The sequence below is a fragment of the Sceloporus occidentalis genome, unplaced genomic scaffold (assembly GCF_023333645.1).
Source record: "Sceloporus occidentalis isolate IW3139 unplaced genomic scaffold, rSceOcc1.0.p SCAF_7, whole genome shotgun sequence".
NCBI lineage: Eukaryota > Metazoa > Chordata > Lepidosauria > Squamata > Phrynosomatidae > Sceloporus > Sceloporus occidentalis.
This window is the reverse complement of record NW_028316987.1, coordinates 15359964-15376053: the sequence shown is the minus strand read 5'-3', so window position 1 is coordinate 15376053 and position 16090 is coordinate 15359964. Positions and strand designations below refer to the sequence as shown.

General features: G+C 42.0%; 1 protein-coding gene across 2 annotated transcripts in view; it reads left to right on the top strand.

Annotated features, from left to right (window-relative positions):
* The first annotated feature begins 1186 nt into the window (after positions 1-1186).
* The window catches only part of LOC149309256 (progranulin-like), a 30965-nt gene continuing 16061 nt past the window's right edge, over positions 1187-16090 (top strand). The window contains exons 1-5 of one of the 2 annotated variants that reach the window (XM_089532047.1): positions 1239-1262; positions 3642-3775; positions 11509-11665; positions 12735-12881; positions 14929-15013. In XM_089532047.1, the coding sequence (XP_089388173.1) occupies positions 11522-11665; positions 12735-12881; positions 14929-15013 (376 nt within the window). In that variant the 5' untranslated portion in view covers positions 1239-1262; positions 3642-3775; positions 11509-11521. Of the gene's footprint in view, positions 1263-3641; positions 3776-11508; positions 11666-12734; positions 12882-14928; positions 15014-16090 lie in introns of both variants that reach the window. The other variant, XM_089532046.1, reaches the window with a different exon arrangement.

The following is a 16090-nucleotide window of genomic DNA, read 5'->3' as shown; positions in this document are numbered from 1 at the left end:
AGAGATTTCTGACGGAGAAGGTGAAATGTCTTCCAGAACTACAAATCCATAATTCCATAGCACTGAGCCATGGCCATTAAAGTGGTATCAAACTACATTATTTCTGCAGTGCAGATGCAGCCGTGGGATTCCATGGAATGTTGCCAAGGAAGTTCAAGTGGAATCATAGAACTAGAATTACAAAATAACTAGAAGTGCAAAAACATTCTAAGTAAAGTAATGGGTCAAATATAACATATTGACCATATGCCAATACTGAAAGCAGACGAAGCGCCATACAATAAGTATTAAAAAAAAAGCAGCTTTGAGCCATGGCAATTAAGCGGTGTCAAAGTGCATTAACAGCAGTGTAGGGCTGCATACACACTGCAGAAATAATCCAGTTTGACACCGCTTTAACTGCCTTGACTCAGTGCTATGGAATTCTGGGATTTGTAGTTTGTTATGGCACCAGAGCTCTCTGACAGAGGCTAAATGTCTCACAAAGCAACAAAACTAGAGTCTAATCCGCACTGCAGATATAACCCAGTTTGAGACCATTTTAACTGCCTTGGCCCCAATGCTATCAAATTCTGGGATTTGTAGCTTTGTGAGACATCAGAGAGGCCTGGTGCCACAACAAATGACAAATCCCAGGATTCCATAGCATTGAACCATGGCGGTTAAAGCGGTGTCAAACTGGATTATTTCTCCAGTGCAGATGCAGCCAAAACTTGCTAAAGCTTGGAATGTTGCTTTTCTAATTTTGGAGCCACAACTGGCTATTGAGTGACTGACTGAAGAAGAGTCTGAGAAATTGAATTGGGGGGGGGGAATAACCACACAACAACAACCCCATTTGAACAAAATATCAATTTACACACTTTCAAAAACACATATATTTATTTAGTTATTTAGTACCACTTCCGGGTCGAAGCCCAAGAAAAAAGAACTACTTCCGGGTCGAGAGGCGTCACGCGCACGGGTCACGTGCCGCGAAGCACCTTCGACCTGGGCCGGGTCACGCGCGCCTTCGAACACATTGAGCAAGAGCGAGCAGTCATATGACCGCCGCCGAGGCCGACTGTGGTGGGCGTGGCCTAGGGAGGCCCGCGGAACAAACCGACCAATGAGTTACAAAAGGGAACCCTTTTCCACGCCCACGCCACGCCCCTTTTGGAGGAAGCGGCCAATCAGGTTGCGGTAAGGAGAGTACTTTAAACCCAGCGATGCTGTTCAGGGCTTTGCTTGCCTGGCTGAGAAGGAAGCAGCTGCTGAAGGGGGTAAGTTCTGCCAGGTGCTGCATCCGCACTAGGCAAAGAAACCGGTTTGAGACCACTTCCATTGCCATGATTCCATGCTCTGGAATTCTGGGAAGTGTAGTTTGTTTTCTTAAAAATTAAATATATATATATATACATATATATATATAAACAATATTTTATTTTATAATAAATAAATGTAGTATAAATAATAATATAAAATTATATTTTATAATATATGTACTAGAAACATATTATAAATTACTATATATATATATATACATATACATATACCAATTATAATATAAAATCATTATATATATATATATATATATAATGAAATAATATAATAAAAATAATATTGTTTTTAGAATAAAATATAATAAAAATTAAAATAAAAAACGGCAGTTCAGGTGGTCTCAATCTGGATTATTTCCCCAGTGTGGATGCAGCCTGCATCCATGTATGGGCCTTGCTTTGAAAGAGGGAAATATGGCTTGGGGTGTGGTGGTTTGTGTTTGACTAGGACCCTTGGGACCAGGGTTCGAATCCCACCTCAGCCATGGAAACCCACTGGTCAAGTCACACTCTCTCAGCCTTGGGACGGCAATGGCAAACCCTCTCTGAAGAAACCTTGCCGAGAAAACCCTGTGATAATTTCACCGTAAATCAGAAATGACTTGGAGGCGCCAAACACAACATCCCACATGGAATACAGCTGCAAACAAACCACACAAAGTGCATTTGTGTTTACACCGGTGTTTTTAGCTTCTGTCTTGCTCTACCTTTTTCTTGAAACATCCTCCATTTTGAGGAGCCTTGTCCTCCTCTGAGGTCAGGACATCTAGGTCCAAAACACATTGCAGAAATAATCCAGTTTAAGACTGCTTTGCCTGCCCTGGTCCAGTGCTAGGGAATTCTGGGAAATGTAGTTTTGCGAGACATTTAGCCTTCTCTATTAGAGAGCTATGGTGCCACAATAAACTGCAACCTCCTAGCATTGAGCCAGGGCAGTTAAAGCAGTCTCAAACTGGATTATTTCTGCAGTGTGTTTTGGACCCTAGTCATCTTACTCTAGTTTAGTATTCTGCCTCCAACCTGGGATTACCTGGAAGTTGGACAGAGATAAAGCAGCTGGAGTTGTGGTTGTGTGCCTTCAAGTCGATTTATGGCCACTCCAAGGCAAACCTACATGGCTCCATGTTCTAGAACTCTGGGAAGTGTATATTTCCTCTACAGAAAGTTTGCCATTGCTGTCCTCTGAGGCTGAGAGAGTGTGACTTGGCCAAGGCCCTCCAACTGATTTCCATGGCTGAGCAAGGAACTGAATCCTGGTCTTCAGAGCCACAAACCAACACTCAAGTCACTAAGCTATGCTGGTTAAAACAATTAGGGTGACAAGTTTCAGCCTCAGGGGGAAGGCAATGGGAAACCTCCTCTGAATAAACCTTGCCAAGAAAACCCCATGATAGGTTTGCCTTAGGATTGCCATAAGTCGGAAACAACTTGAAAGCACAGAACAACAACTAAGCGACCGTACTGTTATGTGCAGAGTAATTTTCCTATCAGGCTGTTGAATGGTTCTGCGTTAGGCAAAATTTTTTACATGATTTCAGCTGCTTTCTGTGACTTCCTCAAATTGCACAAGAGAGTTACACCAAGACTGTCCCTTCTGTACTCATACATTGCCCCTCAGAGCTAAAAATCTGTTCCCCTTCCCTTTTTCTCCATGCTATCTAAGTGGCTTGCTGGTCTGGATTACTTGTGAGTTATGTATTGTTTCTTATACCTGTGTGTACCTGATTTACCTTTGGATGCTATCCAGTGTTTTCAGTGTAGCCTCCTTTTTCAAAACATTCTGCATTAATTGTATCTGTCTCTGTCCATGTGTGTGTTGTATATATTTGAGTTGTTTCTGACGTATGGTGACCCTAAGGTCCACAACACACTGCAGAAACAATCCAGTTTGAGACCACTTTAACTGTTGCGGCTCAGTGTTAGAGAATCCTGGGAATTGCAGTTTATTGTGGCACCAGAGTTCTCTGACAGAGAAGGCTAAATGTCTCACAAAACTACAATCCCCAGAATTCCCTAGCTTTGAGCCACGGCAGTTAAAGTGGTCTCAAACTGGATCTATCATGGGGTTTTCTTGGCACGATTTGTTCAGAGGAGTTTTGCCTTTGACTTCCCCTGAGGCTGAGAGCATGTGACCAAGGTCACCCAGTGGGTTTCATGGCCAAGCTGTGAATCGAACCCTGGTCTCTTGAGTCATAATCCAACACTCACACCACTTCAGGTCTCTGATTGTGTCTCTTTGTCCGTTTTTCACATGCAGGCCATTTTGCTTAAAGAACCTACCAATTTCTCTTTTTCCCCCCTGACATAATTGGTCTTCTACAGGCTTTGGCTTATCATAGGGCAAACTCGTGACTTCGTGGGATTCATCAGGCGGCGAAGGAGGAGGAAGGGAGGCAGAATGGGACAAGCTGTGAACTAACTTGGCTATTTCATTCCAGGGACACATGCCCTAATAGGTGTTACATACCGAATATTTCTTTGAATATGTGTGGATTAAATCATGCAAGAGGAAGAAGCGACTGCTTCATATATTATGCTTCAAGCGCGTAACCCATAGTTGTGCAAAACCTTAATAACAGGAGCAGAGAAGTGTGGTCTTGCATATGTTGAGCTGTGCAGCTCTTATTAGCTCCAGACAGTGGAGAAGGCTGTTGGGAGCTGCACTCTAGCATTATCTTTAGGGCCACAAGCTGGCCACGCCTGCTTTATTGGAACCGACCCAAATGCTGCAAAAATGTGTGAAATGGTTTTTGTTTATTAGCTGATAAATATTTTTACTGTCTAGAACTTTTCAACAGGCTATTTAATGGTAAAAAATATTAGGAGGGAAAGGAAGAAATAGAACAGAGAAGAGTCCAGAATACCTGGCTGCATTTTTGGACTTAGGGATTTCTTCCTCTCCCTCGATTCTTTGTACCTTGCATCCCTTATCTTTATGTCAGGTGACCCACTGGTTTAGTCCCGTGGATGATAGGGAAGAGAAGAAAGTCCAGCTCCTGGAAGCAAACTATTTTTCCCACCCTTCTTCTATGGCTTGGTATTTTGCTTAGGTAGTGAATTTGTACTCTAGAATCCTGACTGATAGCTAGCTTTTTCTGATGAGGCACACATTCACGGCCAGATATTTGTCTTCTCTACTCTGTTTGTTTATTTAGTTTATATCCCACTTTTCTTCCAAGATGGGATCCAAGGTAGCTTGCATTATGAGCTACAATACAGTTAAAACAGTGGATAGTACAAATGTTTTTAAAGAACTGAATAGCAATATTTAAACCATTAATTTAAAACACTTTTTAAAAGGCTGGTTTAATTATAGACACACAGGCATGTATGTAATATAGAGAGAGCAAGAGTAGCATAGTGGTTTGATCATTGGACTATGACTGATCAGTCACGAAACCCACTGGGTGACCTTGGGCAAGTCCCATTCTCTCAGCCTCAAGGGAACGCAACGTTGAACGTCCTCTGAACAAATCTTGCCAAGAAAATCATATGATAGGTTTGCCTCCAGAAACGGACTTGAAGGCACATAACACAACACAATATAGAACACGCCCCAATTAAAATACCTTCTTCAAGGGAGAGTTCTGTGTTCACTGAAACTGTTTGTGATTGGGGGAAGGTTTATCAGAACTATAATGAGAGGTTGCCCTTCCCCTCCCTACTTTTATGGTTCAGTTTTCCTCAAAGAAGACTCAGTGACAAAAGCTTTAAGGAAAAGAATGGAACCAGGAAGTGTCAAGGACAGAAGAATAAATAGGACTCCTTGGCTTCTGGAATCCTACCTTTACAAGAGAGCCTATTTACCCTAAAGGCACCAGATCCTGTCTGATCTTGGTCAGCCCTGGCTGGTACTTGAATGGGAGGCTCTAAAGGAATACCAGATTCTGTAGCCTATATTTCAGAAGAATTAACTGCAAAAATAATGTCTGTGTATTCATACCAAAGAAAATCCTATGAAGTCCAATGGGTTGCCATAAGACAGGGCGCACACACACTTCACCGGAGGCCTCTTGACTTTTCTATCTCTTAACTGCTGCACTTTGCAGTCACTTGCGCATTGCTCATCTGTCACAGTTTCATCTCCAGCTTCTTTCCAGGCTAGACACCTTTAAAAAAAAACAATTTTTATTTCTACAGTTTTATGGCTGGCTCATGCTGGCCCCAGTTTAGGGGCAGCCAAAAAGGCACACTCGCCATTCTCTTTTTCCGTGGCAGCGGCTATCCCTTCAAGAGGAGGCTACCACCATGGCAAAGCTGGGAAGGGCACACTCACTCCTTCTCAACAGCAGGATTGCCCTACCGAGTGTCACCCCTCTTCTGAGTTGTCACCTGGTGTGGGCCACAACCCCAGTACTCCTATAGTGATGCCACTGAAAAAAGGGTACAATGCTCCCTTGGTTAAAAGTGCTTTCTTCAACAGCAAGTCATTTACTAAAAGCTGACCTGAATGGGAGTTTTGTCCACCACCAGAAGGATAGTTGGGAGGGTACTGTCCCAGCTTTCCTTTTGCAAGGAGTTCTTAGGACTAGCAGCCACTCAGGGGGCCAGACAAACTGTCTGGCTTTGCCAGACAGAATGGCTGAACCTTCTTACTGGAGATGCAAAGGGTGAGCATAGATGTTCACAGTGGATACCAGTCAGCAATTTGGCAATAATGCCAATAAGCTCATGTTTCCAGTTCTACCCAGGTGATGGTGTAACCATGCTGGTTGGTGCTGACTCCTTTGATTTTCTGCTTGAAGTTGATGAGCCTCTGGTTGTGCAAATGCAAAGTCAGCACAACAAGACATCTTCCTGAGACGAGTCTGACCTCCCTTCTTTTCTTTTTGAATTTCTTCTCTTCACCTTTCCCCAGTTTCTTCAATGCAGTGGGTGGTCTGGACCCCAGTAGCCTATCCCTTTTTTTCTAATTTGAATTTGGATTTAATACATGGAGTGGGGGAGCAGCAATGGTGGAAGCAGTTTGTATGACCTTCTTACAGACTTATTTGTTTTAGTGGTGATCCAGAGTGGTGTTCGGGTGCTACACTAGCATTCATTTAAAACCAAGGGTCACTACTTGCTCAGGGTTCCTGAGCACTTTTAACTGAGAACCAAGGAGTACAAATAAGATACAGGAAGCCAGATTCAGCCTTTTACATGCAAATGTTTCTGTGTTGTCAGCAAATATGTGTGTGCACACTCTCAAGTTTTAACTTCCCTATGTGAAGCTGCATGTGATTTATTTTTCTAAAACTGAATTTAAAAAAAATAGGTGGGGCATTCCTTATTCTTCTTGCTTTGTGGAACAATCTGAAGAAATCCTGTTTCTTTTGCAAAAATATCAGATTGTGGGTCCTTTCACATCACACACTTGAAATGCTGGGGCTTCATTCTGTAGAATTCTGGGATATGTAGTTTGGGGAGGCACTACAGTTCTCTGGCAGATAATTTTAAATCTCTCTTGAAGTTAAGAGATTTGGAAAGGTACATCACTGTAATTGGAAAAGTATGTTCTCTGCAACAGTGATTTTCAGTATTTGATTCTCTAGGTTTTTGGATTTCAGTTCTGAGGGCCAAACACCAGGGATTCTGAAGGGTGAAATACTAAGAACCTTGACAGACCTGCCGTTAAGGCCAGCCTGGGGGCGGAGTCGCATCCATATGATGCACGCCCCAACTCCAACCCTAGATCAGCATGACGCCATGCGCCACATCACATGGCGCACAGCATCATGGCACTTCTCTGGCTCTGCATCTACATGACACAGTGCCAAAGGAGTGCAGAAAAGCCACATGCCAGTGGCTATGGTGCACTTTCCAGGACACAAATGTGCTGCTTTTTACCGCTCCTTTTTATGCTGAGAAAAGGTGAGAGTGGAGCTGCAGCGTGTAATTGCCACAGCCCCGATCTGGCACTAAAAGGGATGGCTACAGGCCTCCCCCCCCCCCCTTCGTCTGTACAGCTCCTAAGACATTTGGAGAAGTAAAGTCCAAAAAGCACTGCTCTGAAAAACAAGTAGTTCCTTATGTTTACCATGGAAAGACACCACCCAAAAGCACAAGAGCAGTGTCTTAACTTTTAAATGAGGCAATTGTAGAGTACGCACAGCTGTAGCATACCTTGTTTTTAAGTCTTGGTTTCATCACTTTGACATGTGACATATACCAAGGAAAGCCGATGAATCAAGAAAATTTGGAGATAATGGGTGGGATCCTACAGTGTATGAGTGCAGCATAGTGTTTTTCCTGTACACTTCTTCATCCTTCCCCCCTCAAAATTTCAAGCACCAGAGTAGGGTGCTACAGTAATTTACTGTCTGGAGAAGGGTGGGAGATGTCCATTCAGCAGTCTGCTGAGAGAGTTGACTTAGTCCTCCCAGATTTTCAGCCAGAGGGCTGGGAGGGCAATCTCTTCTCCTGACTGCAGTGAGACGTTGCTTGGCTGCCTCCTGACCCCATTCCTACCCCAGTGACAAGCCAAGGAGGATATGTAGTTCAGAAATCCAGGCTTCAGTAGTTTAAAATCAGGCAATTTTAAAGAAACTATAGATCCTATCCAATGATGTGCATTGTCAGAACTGACCAGCTTCAAAGTTGAGGCAGGCTTAATTCTTATTTGATATAACTAATAAATCTCTTCTCTTTCCCATACCACCACCTCCTTTGTTGTTACAGAAACAAACCTTGTCACAGAAACAACCTTGAATTGGCTTGCTCATGCTTGCCTCCCTTCCAGTATTATCTCATTACCAGTGACTGAGATTTCCATGACTTACCAGTGCCATTTCTACTATATAGCCCATCCCACCTAATTCCCAACATTTTGACAGGCAACTTGCCTATGCAACTCTTGACACCCTAAGTAGTGGTAGTGTGTGCTTTAAAGCTGCCTTCAGAGATTTGAAAGCTGCCTTACTGGAGAGGAGTGTTTAGTAATGAGGTATTGAGAATCTCCTCCTGCAACTTTCATAAAAGAACATACACTCATGTATGCTTATGGGAGTACATGTCACCAGGGCAGACAGGGCATCTTATCTTATAGCAGCAGAGTGATTTGGATGACCACCTAGAAATTCATTCCCACTCAAATGAAGTGGTCTGTGCTGTCTGTTTCCTCTGACTTTCTTTTTCTCTCAAAAAGTTTCATTTCATGTGAAGCCACTGGAGTGTGGAGGGGTGGTAATGGGGAAAGAGGATGCAAAATACTCAGAGGGTTTTTATACTCTGTTCTGCTTTGCGTTCTGTTTCAGTTTTTAGTTCCTCTTCCATTCCAACAGCTCTGCTTCTGAAAAGCCTTGTATTTTTTCTTGCTGGAGAAGGGAAACGGAGCTTTTTCACTTTTTTTTACCCAGGGCTGGGTATGGAGCCGCTTGTTTGCTGGAAAGTGTCTAGTGGCCACACGTACACACACGTTCTCCAGAAGCTGCAGTGCTAGGGAATGTTTCCTTGTCAGATGGCCATTTTTGTGGGCAGAGAAGAGAAGCATCATGGAAATGTAACTGGAAGTGGTTGCTGGTTCCCAGTTATTTATCCCCATGGAAGTCTGAAACAGGGGTGAATGAATAGTCCCAATAAGAAATTCATGTTTACATGTTCCTGTGTCCCAAAATAACTCATGTTTCTCCATGATGGTCAGATGGTCCTCTTCAAGATTCACAAGAATGTTCTACAGTCAGAATGATTTTTTCTGGAGTGTTAAGTACCTGTTGATCCCAGATGACTCAAATAAGAAACACCAAACTAAGCTTTAGGATACGACAAAATATATACCTGCACCTCCAACACAATGTCTTCTGTGAGGTATCCCAGCATTGCATCTATCCCAATGTTAGGTTTGTGTTTAAGCTATTGCCATTCTGATAACAGCAGAAATTGGAAGCATTGTTTGGGACTACATTTTCCAGAATCCTCATTTGTCATAGTAATTTGTGATACTGCCTGGGGAGTTCTGGGAGCTGTGGTCCAAAACGGAATTTTAGTAAACTCCTCTGAAAGCCAATGTATGTAGAAATCAGATGAGGAACTGCAAGTATGAACTCCACAGCAAGCTTTGGGCTACTTCAAATCTTGCGAGGACAGAACCAAGACTCTTGTAATACAGTGTTGTCTTCCATTGTATGTGTGTAAACAAGGGTTTTGCATCCCATCCTTACTTGTTAACATTTTTCATATACAGTCCTCCATTTTTGTAAACTTCGAGTCCACAGTCTTGGTGCTTCATGGACCGGCAAGTGGGGAGGGTTAAAATGGCGCATGTCTCATGCGCGACCATTCAAACCAATGGGGCTTGAATATGTGTGAATGGATACCCCACGAAAACGGAGGGACAGCTGTATTAGCTTTCATTGGCCTGGAGGGTACTGTATCTGACAGTATCTTGAGTGGAGAAAACAAACTATTGAGGTGATTTTAGTGTGTGAGCCTCTTGAGGGTGACATTCCCTTGATCCTGGTAGTGTATGATAGAGATGTGGACCATGTGGCCTTCCAGTTATTGATAGACTGCAGTTCCCATTAGCTCTTGCTACCATAGCCAGTGGTGATGAATCATGGGAGCTGTAATTCAACAATGTGAGAAGAGTCACACGTTTTCCATCCTTGGTGTATGGTTTATGGTCACCCCAATCTTTCTCACTCATTTCTGCAGACACTGGCCCTTACTGGCAAAAGCAATGTTTTGTTAAGAAATGGAACACTGAGCTGGACATGGCACTATGGTATTGTGTAGAGGTTAATTTTATGATAGTGTGGGTCTTTCATTTGAGGTGGTCCAACATTTATTGTGGCATGGATACCCACAGATCCTTGTTCATTTATAAGTAAATTGGGAATTATTGTTGCAGCCCTGGCATATTTGATACTATCTCATTTAAAACCAAAATGTTGATTCAGAATTAATGTTGGAGTGTGCAAGATACTCTCCTGCAAATCTGAGCGTATGGTGACCAAAGCTAAATTTGAGGAACACACTCTTAACTTGCTTAACTTGTAAATTATTTCAGGGTCAAACTTTTCAAGAGTGTATTTGCTTGTAGATAATTCTTGTGGGTCTCAGAGAGGATACTTTCCCAATCATGGAGATATTTTATATAACACAGAGGTTATTTGCAGTTTTAAAAGCATATAAACTCACATTCCTTATTGATGGTACACATTCAGCTCACTGATTAAAATAAGAAACTTGGAACAAAGTTGAACCTCATAATTCAGAAAAGATAATCACAGAGCAAATGCTTCTGCACGGGTTGAGCCAAATTGCACTCTCACAAGAACAAAGTGTGGGTTTTCAGAAGGTCTGCCCTAATCTTGCATGGGTGCTATATTACTTCATAGTTTATTTCTTGGCCAGCTTTCAGCCTAACAAGGGCTCCAATTGTTTCAAAAAGGTAAAACTCTAAAGACAAGTTCAAACAATGTGTCTTTCAAGGAACCGAAAGAGAGACATATCAGTCTCTTTCTTTTTACAAATCCATGAGAAAGAGAGTGAAAAGGAAATAGTAGTGTTTAGAAAAGTTACTTTTTGGATGACAGCTACTAGAATTCCTCTGTTAGCATTGCTTGGTTGGCTGGGGGACTCTGGGAGTTGTACATCAAATAAATAACTTTTCCAAGCTCTGAGAGAGGTTGGATAGGGGTTCTGGAACATTTGTGATACCAGCCCTGGAAGCAGTCTTGTTTTTTTAGCCTTCCACAAATGTAACTGTTAAATATTTACTTTTATCTGGTTCTAATTTATTGTATGTATATATGTATGCGTGCATGTGCTTTTAAACTGCCTCGGGAACTTTGGGCAATCTAAATGTATAATAACTCAGTTACATAAATGATAGTAGGCATTTCAGAAGTCAAGTTATTCCAATCCTGGCAGGGAAGGCCACATGCAACCTGGGCACTTTCTCCTGCACAGCTGCTGCCTCCATTTTGGACCAAGGCAGCTGTCACAGAGGAATTTCCCTCTTTGAGACTTCCCCCACATGGTGCTCTTTTACTGATTTTGGGACTTCCCATGAGGCTTTCAGAGTCTGTTCACCCAACTGATCACCCAGCTCAGATACATAATGCTCCTGTTGCTGCATTGCATCACTTGATGGATGCCTTTTGGTATCACTCCACCTTGAATCGCAGGCATTTCACAGGACAGCAGAGTAAACTTCACTTGTAACTGACTGCTATGTCTTGTCCTTTTTGGATCCTTCTCATTCCAGGTTTACATCCAAGATGTGGGGACCATTGATAGTGTGTCTAGTGTTAGGTGGGACGGTGTTTTCTCTTCGGTGCCCAGATGGAAGCCAGTGTGAAGGATCCTCCATTTGTTGTCAGCGCCCAGGAGAGAGTGGATATGCCTGCTGTGACAAATTTCAGGTAGGCACTTTTACTGGATGGCATGTCTTCTGGTTTAAGCATTTCTTACAGACACTATAAATAAATATTCAATTCCTGAAAAGATAACAGCTGCTCTTTCCTTCTAATAAATGCACTTTAAAAGAAAAAAGATTTATTTTAGAAAACATTATTTTCTAAAATATTACATTTAATACTAATAATAATAATAATAATAAAATTTATTAATTTTTCCTGCCTCTCCCAGGTGGATCGAGGCAGGATTACAACCCAGTATATATATATACAATTAAAGTACAACGATAAGATATGTAGCATTTAACAATTAAAACAATTTATAGCTGGCCTGCCACATCCACAGATTCCTTATTCACGGATTCAACTATACACAGCTTGAAAATATTTCAAAAAGATACAAGTTCCAATAAGCGAATGTTGATTTTGCTATTTTATATAAGACACTATTTCACTATACTATTGTATATAATGGGACTTCAGCATCACAGATTATGGTATCCACAGAGGGTCCTGGAACAAAATACCAGAACTCTTAGTATGTTTTTTCTTAACTTACACATTCTTGCAACTTACTCTACCTTTAGTAAGCAAAAAATGAAATTACATTTCCATTTGCACAATGTTTTGAAGATCCTCCACCCCACTTTGAGTTTTTTGTGGAAAATAATTTCAGAACTGAGAGCACTCACCAAAGATTACTATTTTGTGGACCTGTTGTGATGTAGAGCAGGTGGACATACCAGGTCACAGTAGAATGTCACAGTGGAAGCAGACTCCCTAGCAGAGATGATACAAATCAATGATTTTTATTAAAGTAGTATATCTTACGTCAGCTGTTGTGGTTGTCATCCACTATATGAGAGGTGTTGAGGTCTTAAAGTTTGTTTGGATCTTGGAACTTTTATCAGTTTGGATTACAAATCCCAGAATTTCAGTAGGCATGCTAGCTGGGGAGTCTGGAGTTTGTACTCTAAAAAAGAAGCTGTATCAAGTTCTATTTTGGGAGAGGGCTTAAGGCAAAAAGAGTTGTCATTTATGCTCATGCTCCTCTCCCCCCTTTTTTGTTTCACAGTTTGTGGGAGCCTCCCAGCTCATGCTTCCCCCAGACAGTGTGAATGAGCTCTCCAGGACTGTGTGTCCTGATGGTAGCATTTGCCCAGCGGACCATTCCTGTTTGCATACAGTGGATGCTGCCTTTGCCTGCTGTCCCTGGAAAGAGGTGAGCCATGGGATGGGTGAGAAGAAATGATACAAGGTACAGGCGCCTCCTGGGATTGCCTAATCATTGTCAGGTTCTTTGGAATAGTCAATAGAAGGTGACTTGCCAAGTTCTTCGGAATGCCTCCTCCCTTTGTATCCAGTTCCACTTTGCTGTTTGTCAGAACTAAATATTAGATAGATATTCTAACATGCATCAGTTTTAAAATATTTTCTTTCACTCTGATCATAACAGTAAGTTGGATAGGGATTGAGATGCTGTACATGACAGAATGACACATATCCAGAATATTGAAATGAGCCACTCTCAATTGTGAAAATCAGAGAAACATCATCGTAAGTGTTTCCTATACCCAAAACTGCCACTTTGCTCAGCTGATCTCTGTCTGAATAGTTGCGGTGAAGGGTGGCCAATATTTTTAATGGATCCCTGTTCTTCTTTTTTTTTAATCCCTGCTTTAAGTACAGTTGGGTCAGTAAGTAATTTGTGCTTATTTTCATGTGACAAGCTGTTCCTTCTGGATTCTCTAGGCTGTGCTGCTCTTGAAAGATCCTAGAAATAGCCAGGCAGTGGAGCTAGTCCCCTCCTCCTTTTATTTTTCTTCTGATAAACTTAGAGCATGGTGGGCAAAATGTGAGGGGCAGTTTTCCCCAATCCTTCCCATAGGCTGCACTGCAATCCCAAATCTTCCATTTTCCTCTATAGCTGCCTTCAAAATGGTAAAATGAAAGTGACAGAATTGAGAGTGACTGCAGAGGAAAATGTAGGTATTTGGGGAGAGTATGGGGTTCAGGGGTGTTTGTGGGTGTGAGGTGGGGTGTTCTCATTATTTTCATTACATTGGAGGGCTTTCTGTGTTGTTTTGGGGGGAAATTGCCCCAAGTCATGCCATTTTAAAAAATGGTAGGAATTGGGGGTTTATGGAGGACTATGGGAGGCTTTAGAGGCTGCAAAAGTGGGTCCCAGAGGCTCCATTCAGCCTGCAAACTACACTATGCCCACCCCTGATTTGTTGGCAATGAATAACAGAGCTGAGAAAACTTACTGGGGGGGGAGGAATAACTCCTAGAATTCCTCAACCAGTATAGCCACTCCACAATCATAATTTTACTGAGTTCTGAATGAAGGGGAGAGGCTCTTGTTATGGAATTGGAACAAGATGCTGTGGCAATTTAACCAGAACACTGTGACCATGCATTGTAGATGAGAAAAAGAACCTCTGAGCATGTGAAAAAATGCCTACCATACAATTGAAGAACCTCAACAAGCTCACATCCATCACATTGACCTATATAGCTCATATCTAGGACTAATTACTCTGTAGAATTTAAGACACTCCTGAAAGAGTGTGTGGCACCACCACACACAACTTTTCCAGCCTGCCTCTCAAATATGTAATCCAGTAATCCCCAACCCAGCATCATCCAGATATATTGAACAGCAATTTTGGCTAAAGATAGTGGGAATTGTAGTTAACACACCCAGTGAGTGCCAGGTTGGGGAAAGCTGGCATTGTCTCTTTTGTGGGGGAGGGTCTGTGGAGGCCCCTATAAATATTTCTCCCCACCAGCACCTTTTAAACCACCTGTTCTGTCAGGGTACTCCATGGAGGACTGGACATTTTTGGCACCATAGTACAACCTGGTGGTCACCATTTTGGGAGAACAGAAGTGATAATGCATGACATAATAACATGGTCACCTTTTGGGTTGTTTTAGAAAATTTGTGACAGGGGGCTGTTTTGAGATTGTACAATCAAAGCATTGTACAGCTCCACAAAGGGGTGTTTAAATGATTTTGAGAAAGTATTTTTTCTCCAAACAAAACATTTTTTCAGTTTTTGTGTGTGTGTTGGTTCTGAGGTTTTTGTTTTGTTTTTTGTTTTGTTTTGTTTTTGTTTTGTTTTTGTGCCATAGCTTTTAAAGGATCTGTGAGAGTTGCAAAAGTCACACTGGACCACCACCATATAACTTATGGGCTGCAAATTTCCCAGCTTTGTGCAATCTTTTGAGTGTCATTTATCTGATGCTTGCCTTGTCTCTCACAGGCCATCTCCTGTGCTGACGGACACCATTGCTGCCCCCTGGGCTCTCACTGCAGTGCTGATGGACACTCTTGTGTACAGAGCGAAGGTATATTGGGACACCACAATGGAAGAGAGCAAATTGAGGATAACAATTACGCATATAAAGCTTCACAGTAAAAATGCTATTGTTTACCCCAAATGAATTCCCTTCTGGGTAAGATTGGCTAGAAACCATAGCAAAAGCTTACCCAAAAGGTCTTCAGAATGAAAGATCTTAAATACTACCAATCAGGCAAAACTAGCCTTCTCTAGGTAAAACATCGGATAAAACAGGCTCAGCCACTTAGGGCAGGTGTTTTTTCCCAAAGCTTGAAAAAGTTATTTTTTGGGACTCTAAACTTTCCCACCCCTCATCTCCAGATAGCATAATTTTGTTGGCCTGGAGATTCTGGTATTTTCCAAAGAAAGAAGATGTGAGAGGGTGCAGATCTTGTGGCAGGAGGAATAAGATTCCTGCTTCATGTGACGAGAGACACTGCCTAAATCAGGCAACCTGGTGAACCTAGCTCATGTAGAACTTTCAGGGCCAGCCCTACTGTTTGCCAAAATGAGGCAATCACTTCAGAAGGTGCTGAGAAGTAGCTGCCTGGGTTTGGAGAGTGGAGCTATGTGTCATCCAACCTGTCCAGCACTCTCTAACCCAGTCTGCTGTCTTCAGGTTGGCTTTGGAGAATGATTCTGCTGTAGCACAGTAGCCTTTTTTATATGGATTGTTGGGGGGGGGCGGCATCTCACTGTTTGCTTCAAGTTGCAAAATGTCTCTGGGTGGCCCTGGAAGCAAATGGGCAGCCAGTGCATTCCTTGTAGGGATCAGTATTATGCAGTCCTTTGTGCTTGGGTGTATTCTCTCTTTTTCTCTCCCCCATAGCAAAATTAAGAATGTTTTTAGATGTATATTATTTTGATACAGGTTGAGTCTCCCTTATCTGAAATGCTTAGAACCAGAAGTGTTTTGGATTACAGAGTTTTTGAGATTTTGGAATATTTGCATATATATAATGTGATATCTTGGGAGATGGGAACCAAGTCTAAACATGAAATTCATTTGTGTTTTGTATACACCTTATACACATAGCCTGAGGGTAATTTTATAAGCAATATTTTAAACAAATTTTGTTCATAA